The 12,517-nt window shown below is 48.8% G+C and overlaps 1 protein-coding gene across 2 annotated transcripts in view; it reads left to right on the top strand.

The window, feature by feature from the left end:
- Positions 1 to 12,244, top strand: part of XPNPEP1 (X-prolyl aminopeptidase 1) — a 57,287-nt gene extending 45,043 nt beyond the window's left edge. For both annotated transcript variants that reach the window (XM_029932552.1, XM_029932554.1), the window contains 7 exons: positions 966 to 1,037; positions 3,259 to 3,319; positions 4,820 to 4,889; positions 5,726 to 5,899; positions 6,816 to 6,892; positions 8,060 to 8,158; positions 11,754 to 12,244. In XM_029932552.1, coding sequence (XP_029788412.1) covers positions 966 to 1,037; positions 3,259 to 3,319; positions 4,820 to 4,889; positions 5,726 to 5,899; positions 6,816 to 6,892; positions 8,060 to 8,158; positions 11,754 to 11,882 — 682 coding nt within the window. In that variant the 3' untranslated portion in view covers positions 11,883 to 12,244. The remainder of the gene's footprint in view (positions 1 to 965; positions 1,038 to 3,258; positions 3,320 to 4,819; positions 4,890 to 5,725; positions 5,900 to 6,815; positions 6,893 to 8,059; positions 8,159 to 11,753) is intronic.
- The last annotated feature ends 273 nt before the right edge of the window (positions 12,245 to 12,517 follow it).

Here is a 12,517-nt window from a genome sequence, read left to right as displayed (position 1 = left end):
TGATGAATTTCTTGGCTGAATACTATCCTAGAATTTTGCATGTAATTAATGCATTAAAAAGAATTCAGATCAAGTGGGGGAGAAATCTGCTTCTACTCTGGGCATTTTTTCACAATGGGCTGCAGGAAGCCTGCTGAGAAACAGGACATTGCTTCCACGCCTGGTTGTCTTGTGCAGTCGTTTGGCTCAAGTCACCACTGATGCCCAGAGTGCTGAAGAGGGGGCGGTGCCTGCAAATGACAGACCCTTCTCTCAGCGGCAGGGCAGAGACTTGGAATGCTCTTATACCTTGTAGCATTTCCCAGGGCAGTGATACTGTCTGGAAATGGCATGGAGAAATCAGATCACTTTTTAAAAATACTTCATGTTCGTTTAGAATAAGTGCTTCGGCATAAGAACATTGTGATCTATGCCGTTTCCTGATAAACCTCCCTTTAGTTTTCCTCCCAAGTTGAGACATTTCCCTCCTACCTGTCTGGTGGCCTGGGAAGCTAGTGGGGAGGTCCCGGAGAGGGTCAGGACTGAGGGAGGGACATGGGGGCTGAGGCTGGGGCCTGGGACCCCCACACCCAGAGACTCTGGGCTGCTATATTCCCAGTTCTCAGGGCTCTAGCGTGGTCCTGTTGCATCTAATGATTATTATTTTTGGAGCTTTTAGAATTATTTCATGGACATCTTTTTGTTCCAGGCACAAATGGAACTAGATATAAAGAAATATGTTGTTCTTCCTTCTCTTGAGCTCTTTATCCAGTTGGGGAGATAGGTCGACTGGGTCTTTGAGTAGTTCTAGAAGATTAAATTATGTGGGATAGTTAATTTAGTGGGTAACTTTTAATTTTGATATAATTTCAGACTTAACATAAGTTGTAAGAATAGTATAAGGAACTCTTACATGTCCCCCCCCCCCCCAGATTCAGGAAGTGCTTACATTTGTGGACTAATTAATTTTTAATTAACTTTCTTAGGCCGGTCCCTGAGACGAATAGGACCTTGTCGCTAGATGAGGTGTATCTGATTGACTCGGGAGCTCAATACAAGTAAGTGAACTAGGGCTGCCATGGAACTTGCCGGTGTTGGGTCAAAGCAGTTGAAAAGGGGGGCATGCCAGGTCCAGGTGACAGTGCTCAGCCGAGATGCTCACTCTGCATCTGCCATGCATGGGCTCCCTCCTGTGTCTTGTTCTTTTTTTTCACCCATGGTTGAAAGAGCCCAGTGGTGACTCTTCTCACAAAGGACTATTTGATAGGAATGTTTAGTTCTTGGCCGAGTATTGTTAAGTACTAAATAAATAACTGAAAGCAAGCTTTCAAAACCACTGGAAAGGCTTCTGCCCTAGCTCATAAACTGCCTGCTAGCTCTCTGGACTTGCAACGGCCTCAGGGCCTTGGGAAGTAAGGGAATTTTGAATGAGTGAATGAATGAATGAGAAAGTAGGTTGCCCCTGAATTTCTGAATTTTTGTCTTCACTTCTTGCTCCTTTCACACTCATCCTCTAGAAAGTTTCTCAGAAGAGAACCCAAGATTTGGTTGTGTCTCAGTGTGGAACCCAGGAGAGGGAGCTGCACTGAGGGCACGAGCAAGGCCTTTCAGTGCCCAGTCCCACTGCAGTGGTGACTGTGGCCGAGGGAGAGCCTGATCTTTAAGTGAGCTCTGCCCCATACACGGAAACCACAGCCCAGCCTTGGGACACATGGATTGGTATTCATGATAACTGCCTAGAGCTCAGGGTGTTGAGATTGTTTGGGTACTGGTGTAACTTTTGGTTCACTTCTCAATTTTAGCAGGATTCTAGAAGTTACCCTTTCTATGTCACTGGTATGGATTAGTATGTTCTAAGAGATACCTTTGGCTATTTTTAGGGTTCAGTCCTTTGTTGTCCTGGTGGGAGGAATTGGAGGTTAGCTCTCTCTCTCTTTTTTTTTTATGTTTATTTTTAAGGAATAGAAGAGAGTAAGTGGGGGAGGGGCAGAGAGGAAGGGAAGACAGAGGATCCCAAGCAGGCTCTGTGCTAACAGAAGAGAGCGCCATGCAGGGCTCAAACTCACAAACGGTGAGCCAAAGTCGGACGTTGAATTGACTGAGCCACCCAGGTGCCCCGGCCTGCTTTTGATAGAAGCAGGCTCCTATTTGTCCTCTTCAGTCTTGTTTATAACTGCAGTGATGGTGTCTCCATGAAACAGTCCTCACGTTGTGCGTATCGGGGCCTGATGGGTTTACTCCCAACACATCAGGCCATCCTTGCATTCTTACTTTGTCTCATTTAATTTTTTAAACGACTTTATTGAGATATAATTCACATACCGTACAATTTCCTCATGTTAAGTGTACAATTAATGGTTTCTAATATATTCACAGAATTGTGCAACCATCACCACAAGCAATTTTGAAACATTTTCATCGCCCCTAGAAAGAAACCCCATGCCCCTTAGCAATCACTTCCCATCTTCTCCTACCTAGGAAGCCATTACTATGCTTTCTCTCTATGGGTTTGCCTATTCTGGACATTTCGTATTAATGGGATTATATATAATGCATGGCTTTCTTTGCCTGCTTCTGTCTTCAAGGTCCATTTATGCTACAGCATGTGTCAATACCTTATTCCTTTTAATTACTAAGTCATATTCATTGTATGGATAATACCCCATTTTGTTTATCCACTGATAGCCACTTAAGTTGGTTCTACCTTCTGGGTTTTATGAATAACACTACTATAAATGTTTGTATACAGGTTTTTATTTATTTTATTTTTTCAAATTTATTTTTAAATTTACATCCAAGTTAGCATATAGTGCTATAATGATGTCAGACGTAGATTCCAGTGATTCATCCTCCATGTACAACATCCGGTGTTCATCCCAAGTTTCTTCCTCAGTGCCCCTTACCCATTTAGCCATACCCCCATCTACAACCCCTCCAGCAGCCCCCAGTTCATTCTGTGTTTAAGAGTCTCCTATGTTTTGTCCCCTTCCTCGTTTTTATATTATTTTTGCTTCCTTTCCCTTATGTTCATCTGTTTACAGGTTTTTAGATTTTCACTTCTCTTGCGCATTTACCTAGGAGCAGAATTGCTGGGTCATGTGATAACTCCACATTTATAATCTTTTAAGGTGCTGAAAATTAGTTTCCAAAGTGGCTGTACTATTTTACATCGACACCAGCAGTGTATGAGGGTTCTAATTTCTCCACATTCTCACCTCTCTCGTATTTGAGCAAAAGCTTATTTGGAGTGAAAACTAATTTGGCCTTTCCTTTGGAAAGGGATGGAACCACAGATGTGACACGGACCATGCATTTTGGGACCCCTACAGCCTATGAGAAGGTAAGGTAGAGCAGAAAACTTGAGAGGGCCTCTCTGCTTTCATAAGAAGAGCATTGCTGTTATGAAAAGGAATTGTATAACTAAGTGAAATTTATATGTGGGATAGTAAAATAGCTCATTACTGTGGAGTCAGGCGTATCTGTTTTATGATGTCCATTAATTAATTACTGGAGACATTTTAAAAGCATTCTGTCTGCTAAGGTCAAAGCAACTCAGATTCAAGTTTAAACAGCCTCCGTGTTCTCTGGAGTCAGGGAGTCTCTTTGGGGATGGGAGTGGGGTAGTGAAATGTATGCTTTTTACAAACAGCGTCTAGATTTGGTTCTGAAAGCCACCACCCCCCCTTTTTTTTCACGTTCAGCATTTCCATTTATAGGCTTAGCTCTATGAGTCCTCTGAAATGATATACACTGTTCAGTTTTTGGTCTGTCTGTCCTGGAATGGAGGAGATAGTGGTGAGGTAGAGAGATGTGCACCAGCAGGAGTCTGGGGACTGGACTTTAGGGTCCTCTTTGCTGTTTACTGGCTCTGTGGTCCTGAGTCAAAGCACTTTGACACATCCGAAGAGGTGAGGATGAGAGTTTCTGCCTCCAGGGTCAGTTGTAAAGGTTCCATGAACCTTACAAGTTCCCGGATCAGTCACTATCCAGTGAATGTTGGTTGAGTCTTAGTGCATCTGGTTTTCTGGGAGCTCTGCAGGAAGTTTATCTAAGGAAGAAGATTTTATGTAGTGCAGCAGAGCAAACTTCATACTTTAGGTCCTGCGCCTCATCTGTTTGTAGGCATGAGCACCTTAGAGGAGTTTGACCTTGGGTCCACCTACCTTTGGTCTGACTCTCTTGGTTCTGGGGAAAGAATTCCAGACCAGACTGAAGAGCGTGGGTTTAGTCCTGACTCTGCACCTTACCAGCAAGCCACTAACCTTCCAAGCAGCACCTTCCTTATCCAGGAAGTTAGGGATAACCCTTTGGTGTAACATTGGTCGGGGCACAGAAGCTGAAGCAGGACCTCCTGGCTTCAGGGCCAGATGCTGCCGCTTATGAAGTGTGCCACCCGGCATGCTGGGTAATCCCTGTCAAGTGAGAATGACCACAGCATCTCCATCATGATGTGTGGGATTAAATGATCCATGCTTACAGCCATGCCTGGCACAGAGGAATCGCTCGGTAAATGTTAGCTAGCATCCCCAGTACCTTCGCCTTCTTCTCCTAGTCTTTCTCATGCTTAGAGAATGTCGGAATGTTCATTACCAGGGAAGGATCTGGGGGGCTCATCTCTCTGACAGTTCTCTTTTACTACATATAATTTCAAGATTTTCTGGAAAATTGGTCCCACGGCCATGCTTTTTTCCCCACCAGATTTCTTTTTCTTTTTACACTGATTTTTCTCTGTGGTGTTGCTAAAAGCCTTCAGAAGCAAGGTTTTCCAAACTGCTGGAAAACTACAGGATTAATGCCTCTGTCCCGGTTCTACAAACGCCCCCTGGGTTTTCTTTGGCAGGAATGCTTCACATATGTCCTCAAGGGCCACATAGCGGTGAGCGCAGCTGTGTTCCCGACTGGAACCAAAGGTAGGTGGCTCCTTCTGTCATCTGGCAGGCTCATTCTTGTTCAGGCGCCACACGTGTCTAAATGTGAGTAGAAGAACATGTCCTTTCTGTGTCAGCCCCAGGCCCTTCAGGCCCGGCTGGGGCAGGTGGGCGTGCTGCCGGGAGTGCGTCTCCTGGCCCCGCTGACTGAGCTCACGGGGCCCCCCCGGGAGCCAGGCCGAGGTTTGGGCTTGACGTCAGCTGTGCACCTCTCTCTTGACCACTTCAGGTGTCAGATGACACATGAGCAGGGGGCTCCCAGGAGAGTGCAGCGAGCACGACGGCCTCAGGGCCCAGGCGGAAGTCGGTGCAGCCTCCTTCTGCCCTGCAGTGCTGGGCCAGTGCCTCCTTTCAGGCTCCTTGTAGGGATTTATTTTACTGGGACCCTGACCTTAGATACATGTCAGTTCCCTTGAGGACTGGTGGATGGGGCACTGGCTGGCGAGTGGACAACCCCTGGGCCTTGAATCTTAGATGGGGCCTGCACTCAATCTCCCTGGGCAACCCTTTCCTTGCAGTCTTGCTTTAATTCTGAAACCTCCGGGTCCCAGAGCTGGGAAGGGGATGTCCCCATTCTCAACACCATCCTCCAGCTGCAGACGGAGCTCTGATTGGCCGAGGAGCGGCCCTCCTCGGGGGCTCTGATTCATTAGTTCTTCCTTGTGCGGGTTGAAATCAGAACCCTCCAGTAACTTTTACACGCTGGGTTCTGTTTCACCTTCTGGAGCCAAACATAATAAATCTAACCTCTAACGTGCTTTGCAAATTGAAAAGGTACTAGACAAATATCATCAAGTGGTTCTTTACATGTCTTTCAGGACACCTTCTTGACTCATTTGCCCGCTCAGCATTATGGGATTCTGGCCTGGATTACCTGCACGGCACGGGACACGGGGTTGGGTCTTTCCTGAATGTTCACGAAGGTCCTTGCGGCATCAGTTATAAAACGTTCTCCGATGAGCCCTTGGAGGCAGGCATGATCGTCACTGATGGTACGTGTTCCTCTCACCCAGGGCATGCATGGGTCTTCGAGCCTGTTTGAAAGCTCTCTGTTGTCTCTTACACTTTAACTATTTTAAAGCAAATTAGATATAATTTCTCCCTCTTGTCACCTTGAATTAAACAAGAACAACTTTTTATGATTATAAAAGTGACATGTTTTCATTTTAGAAAAAGCAAGATGGTGGGCACCTGGGTGGCTCAGTCGGTTAAGCACCTGACTTGGGCTCAGGTCATGACCTCATGGTTCTTGAGTTTGAGCCCGGAGTCAGGCTCTGTGCTGACAGCTCAGAGCCTGGAACCTGTTTCAGATTCTGCCTCTCCCTCTCTTTCTGCCCCTCCCTTGCTCGCACTCTGTCTCTCCAAAATAAATAAACGTTAAAAAAAAAATTAGAAAAGGTGAGATGGTGAAATAGCATATGGAAGAAAATGAAACTCATTTGTAATCTAGCCATCCATGGGAAATGCTCCTTAATATTTTGCTGTATTAGCTTGGTCTTTTCTATGCGTATATGTCTTTTTTCTAATCATTCAGATTACACTGGACATGGTGTTAGTATTTTGCTTTCTTACATAATGTACTTTCTTCCTGTGTCATTAGCAGATCTCTGTGAATGTATTTTAACGCCTGCATCATTGTGGCTCATGAAAACGTGCTGTGATCTGTGTGGTGGAGCCTCTGTTATTGTACTTAAGAACTTAAGAACCTTTCTTTCTGTTCCTCGAGGACCTGTTGGAAGTGGCCACGTGGGAGGGGGAGGCGACTCCGGGCTCTTGCCCCTGCCTGGAGGAGGCTGTTCAGCTGTTTTTCCTCCCCCCCCAGGGTGGGGCTGTCATCCCAGGGGGGTCGTGTGTACGTTCCTCGGTCCTCGTGGGCTGCTTCTCATTTCTGGGTTTGGTGTCTTTCAGAGCCAGGGTATTATGAAGATGGGGCTTTTGGAATTCGTATTGAAAATGTAGTCCTGGTGGTTCCTGTGAAGACCAAGGTAGGTAGTTACATATTACTTATTTTTAAATTTTCATTATTTCCTAATGATGGGAGATGATGATGTCTGTCTTTGGATCCAAGTGTGTGCCATTGTGGAACTGAAAGGGAGCTTTCTTCTCCTGATGTTGGAGAGTTTCCTAGAAATCGCTGTCCTCTGCAAAGCCAGAAAGAAAATTCTTAATGAACGGGGACCCAGAACTGGAATGCATGGAGCCCCAGGCAGGCCCCTGCTGGGTGTGATTTGGCTCTGAGTTCACTAGAGGCAGCTTCTTGTCCTGATGCTCCTTCTCCTGGGGCCAGGGGGTGGGGGAGCTGCTTGTTTAAAGGCCCCTCCCAGGCCCCAGACCCAGAGCTGGGGCTGGGAAACTATTTTCAACAAATGCCCCAGATGATTTTTATTGGGTAAAGCTGAGGAACCATGAGTTAGACCGTGGGTCAGGCCCCGCAGGCTGGTGCCCTGCACAAGACAGCGCTGCTCCTTCCCCCCATCACTTACCAAGAAGACACAGGGCTTTAGGTGCAAGGCTTTATCTAGAAGACCTGCTCACTCCTCTTCCGTGGGTGACTGGAAATCAAACCGTGGGAGGGAAGGGGGTTCCTAAGCCCGCAGAGATCTGCTGTCTGGTTCCATGTTGAAGTCCCTGTCCTTGAGAGCGACCTCTCCCCTCACTCCCAGAGGCCTTGCCAGGAACAGAGACCCAGCATGCTCTCAGGTGCCGTGGCCATTCCATACTATGTAGGATGGACACACCCGTTGCAGGTCACCTGATGAGACTAGCAGGTCAAGACAGGCCATGTGGTTAACGGTTGAATGAAAGTGGTGCTGGGCACTTAGAACCAAAACCAGTGATGCCCATCATCCAGACACCACCATGCTCTGCCCTTCCTTCTCCATCACAGCAGACATTAGCCTAGGAACCTGCTGCTGAGAGCCCCTTGGCTTCTGATGGCCGCTCTTTGCACAGCGGAACAGCCCTTGGACAGTGGCATCGGCTGGGCTCATCGTGGCTCCAGGGCCGACTGAAAATGCCCACCAGCTCTGACCCTCCTTGGTTCCCAGTCACTCCTGGCCCTGAGGGGTGGTCCTGTCTGGTGGGAATGACCTCATGGTGGTTCACTGTCGTACAGAGGAGCAAAAGCTTCTGTTTTCTTCTTTTTCCGACAGTATAACTTCAATAACCGGGGAAGCCTAACCTTTGAACCTTTAACTTTGGTTCCGATACAGACCAAAATGATAGATGTGGATTCTCTTACAGACAAAGAGGTAATGAGGGCGGCTTGGCGGTGACACAGTGGGAGTGGGGCTGGAGAGCTTTCTCATGCTCTGGAGTCTGTTCTCACTTTTCAATTTAGAGGTCTGTGCGACCTGAGTCTGAAAGTCCTGGGTCTCCTGAGAACGGTAGGGGCTTTCCCTGTGTTTGTTGGCTCTTCAGGCAGGGGTCCTCCCTGCGCCATCGTGGGGCTGTAAGTTTTTGTGAGTGGGAATAACTTGGCATTCAATGAGGGCAGAAGCCATCTCTGCGCCGAGGCGTGCCTAGCACACCCTGGGCCATGTGTCTTCCCTACGAAAAGCCAGATGGGTGGTGGGACCATTGCGCATACCAGATTGCTTTGTTATGTTGAATGAAACATTAAGGAAATGAAAAGCAAAATCTATTATGCCCAGTTTCCACACAGAAAGGAGAGAGGTGGTAGCTACTGTTTTGGTCACTCTGGGCTGCAAAACTCTTCACAACTCTAGGAGCACAGGAGTGCTCCCCCATCAAGCTCTGAAGGAGATGGGTCTTGAAACCCCCTCAAGGCCTCAGGTGGGTCCTCAGGCCCACACTGCCAGGTGAGGTGGACCTGGAATGAGGCTTGAGGCATGAGCCAGGTGACCCACATCAGGGCAGAGAGGGGTCAGAGAGAGGGCAGGAATGATCAACGCTGGACAGACAGAACAGCTCCCGAGCCAGGAAGACGGAAATCAGAAGGACACAAGTTTCAGAGCAGGGTTAGAAGTCCCTGCAAATGCAAATGATTGATGGAAGCCAAAGTCGGGACGAGGGTGGCAAGTAACTGTAGTAATAAGTTTTTATCACCCAAAGCAGCCACTGACGTCAGTCCAGGGACCTGGAAGTGCCTCTTTAGGCCTCCTCGGTGGTACATACCTGCGCCTCATGCTTGGCCCTCAAGAAAAGGGCTTCAGGCTTGAGGAGGCCCCTTCTCCTGGACTGTGGAATGGGATTCTCACAGCCAGTTCATGGGTGGGTGACAGAAAAGGTCATCTACTTCCTGCTTAGCATGGACACCTGTGCTTAACTGTCAGTATCCTTGACCAGCAGACATTCCTACTCGCAGCACCTAAAGGAGTCCTACTGATGTGGCTGTCGACGGTGCTGGACAGGAGACAGCCTGTTGGCAGCGGTGTCAGGTGTGTCTGGCGGGAAGAGTCCCTCCAGGGTCCCAGGGGTCTTCTGTAGCCTCCGCAGGGGATGGCTAAGGTGAAAGGGGACAGGAACACATGGGTGGGCATGGAAGCCACCTTGCTTAAACCTGTGTGACAGGAACCAGCGTCTCTTACCGTGGCTTTGGGTACAGCTTCCAGGTCTTAGCAAGGGGACTGTCCAGTAATAAGTCACTTTACTATCTTGGAAGCCCAAGGTCATGGCTTCCTATCTCGTAATTCTAGGTTTCGGAGTCTTTGCTGTCCTCATAAAGTGAACTAATCAGGAGGCATTTCTCCCAATGACATTCTGCTTTATCCAGGGAAGTAGTGCATGCAGAAGGTTGAATGAGGCCATTCTTCCTTGAGGGAAAAGGTTTTGTTAACCTCACAGTCCACCCCATAACATTGGACATGGTCCATTGGGTTCTTCTATTATTATTATTATTATTTAAATGTTTATTTATTTAAGAGAGAGCATGCATGCATGCGCACATGAGTGGGGGAGGGGCAGAAAGAGGGAGAGAGAAAATCCCAAACAGGCTCCACACTGGCAGCTCGGAGCCTGATTTGGCGCTTGATCTCACAAACCCTGAGATCCTGACCTGAGCTGAAATCAAGAGTTGGACGTATAACCAACTGAGGCACTCGGGCACCCCCATTGGTTCTGACTTAATCAGTGGTTCATTACTATACCTTACATAACAGAATCGCTGAACTATTCCTTCTGTCCGTTTGTACAGGGCAGATAGTATCTTCTTACCCTTAGATCATAAGCGAGTTTCTATAGATAACAGTAGATGTATTTAACATACCCGCAGAGTACATTTATTATCTCTCTTAGCAAAAGAATCTCCTTCCATCCATATGCCACTTAATAAATCTGGGGCTTCATCCTGTCTGAAGGCACAGCAGTACCTACAACCAGATTCCGTCCACTAGGCTTTTAAAATACTTGGTCACACCCTTTCCCATCTCCCAGAAGGTCTCCTTGATCACTTTCGGGGCTTTTTGGGTTCGGTCTTTTTGGGTTCGGTCTTGCATTCCCATCACCTGTCACCAGATGGCAGCTGAGGACTTTGCTCGTGAAGATGGGCAGCGGCAGGTTTTCAGGGACTTTGGGATGTTGATTGGGCCTCACCAAGGCTGTGTCCAAACTAAAAGGGTTTTGGAGTTTCCTCTTGGCCCTGGGGATGGCCGCTTTGGACCGCAGGCCGTCTTGTAGCCCTGCCTGCCCGTCCTGCTGTCCCATAGCAGTTTGCTGGCTGTTGACACCCTACCCCGCCCCCCAGTCCCAGCAATGGGGAGCGGGACCCTGGTGGGTCAAAGCCAGGTGGCAGTACCACTGCATCTGTCTGGCCTCTTGAGCCCTGAGCTGGTCTTTGGTACCTGGTGCAGATTGCGGTCCCGGAGGCCTGGGCTTCTGTAACACCACCTCTTCCCCACGGGGCGCTTGGCTCATTGCAACTGCGAGGCGGTGGCGGTGGTGGTGGTGGTGGTGGTGGTGGTGGTCTCGCCAGCCTGGCGGTGAGTGTCTGCTCAGACCCACTTCCTGGACATGGAGACAATGGGTGCTCGTTCTCTGGGTGGCACTTGCTTCCCTCCAGCCTTCACACCCTCCCTGCCCCAGAGGGGAGAGTTCGTCCTTGTGTGGTTGTGGAACTTTTGCCCTCAGGGCCTGTGGGTCAGCCCCGACTCCGGGCACCAAGTCCTTCCTTCTTACTTCTTTTTAAAAAAAATCTCCTGAGGCGGTGGCCACATTCAGCTGAGTGTCTGAAAGTTGAGCTCCTGGCCCCACCCTGCAGCACCACAGTCCTTGGCCACCAGTGGTTTTGGGTTCATCTAGACAGTCACACTCACAAGACCCTCGTGGGCTCAGCCGATCCTAGTTTATCCAGCTTTGTCGGTGGATCTAGGATAGGAAAGTCCGTGTGTTGGTGGGACACCTTCAGGTGTGTCTCTTAGCAGGAATCTTAGCAGCCGTCTGGGGTAAGTGTCCCTCTCCTCCACTGGGCATGCTGAGATGGCTCAGGTGTAAGGAATGAGGTCACATGGGTGAGTGAAGGACCTTCCAGACCCCTCCTCCCCTCCCTCTGTGCATGTGGCTTCCAGGGCCCCCACTGAGAGGGCACCTGGTTACAGGGAACTCTGCACTCAGAGCTGTGACTGGCTCTCAGGTGTTTACCGCTCCTTCAGCCATTGTCCACATGCTGCAGGCTGTTCTAGGAGCATTTTACTATAAGCGATGTGGCCTTGTCCTGTCGCTTTCAGGGAAGTAGAGCACAAAGATGTCACCTGTCCCTGAGGCAGGGGAAAAGCTTTGGTGCGTCTCTGCCCTCGGCTTGTGATCTCAGCACACGGGGGCCTCTCCGTTTGCCCGTTTAGCCTTGGGGAGAGGTGTGATGGTCACATGCTTCCGTCTCCCTCCTTGCAGTGCGACTGGCTCAACAGTTACCACCGGACCTGCAGGGACGTGGTCGGGAAGGAGCTGCAGAAGCAGGGCCGCCAGGAAGCTCTTGAGTGGCTCATCAGAGAGACGCAGCCTATCTCCAAACAGCGTTAATACCTCCCTGGTTTTTGTTTTTCCCTTACTTCCCCTTTTTACTTTGAGATTCTAAGAAGAACTGAAAATCTTCTTATCCTCTTTGATATTTTCTTGCAAACACTCAATCTTTTATGATTTTTTTAAATTGTTGAGAACGAGCCAAGAATAAAATGGCTGCACCAGAAGGAGGGTCCCCACAGAGCCGAACGCCCGATGCGGGGAGACGCCCCGAGCGGCCGCAGTGAGTTCTCTGGCCAGCGATGGTGAAACACGGAGTGCTTGCTCTAGGATGGTCAGGTTTCAGGTGCTAGTACATTATTCATGATCACCTTGACTCATGAGACTGTATTTATGATCAGTGAATAAAATGTCAAAATACACTTTGTCTTGGCTGTCTCTTTCCTCACAGCACTGTCCCCCCTGTGTGGTAGGTGAGCTGTCTCCAGGGCTGGTGGCCTTTGGGGCAGACGTTTTCTAGTCAGACGGACCCCTGTGAGGAGAGATCCCTGGGCTCTCCACATACTGTCTGACTTAATCGTAAGCCTCTTTTGCTTTTCTCTAGAAATATTTTGGTGAGTATAATGTCGACAGTGAGTCTTCCATGATCTACCCCGTAGCATACATTGTGTGATGGCTCCGCCATAGCCCCTCGG

This window comes from Suricata suricatta, chromosome 2 (genome assembly GCF_006229205.1).
Source record: "Suricata suricatta isolate VVHF042 chromosome 2, meerkat_22Aug2017_6uvM2_HiC, whole genome shotgun sequence".
NCBI classification, from domain to species: domain Eukaryota; kingdom Metazoa; phylum Chordata; class Mammalia; order Carnivora; family Herpestidae; genus Suricata; species Suricata suricatta.
This window is presented reverse-complemented; position numbering and strand designations above follow the sequence as displayed.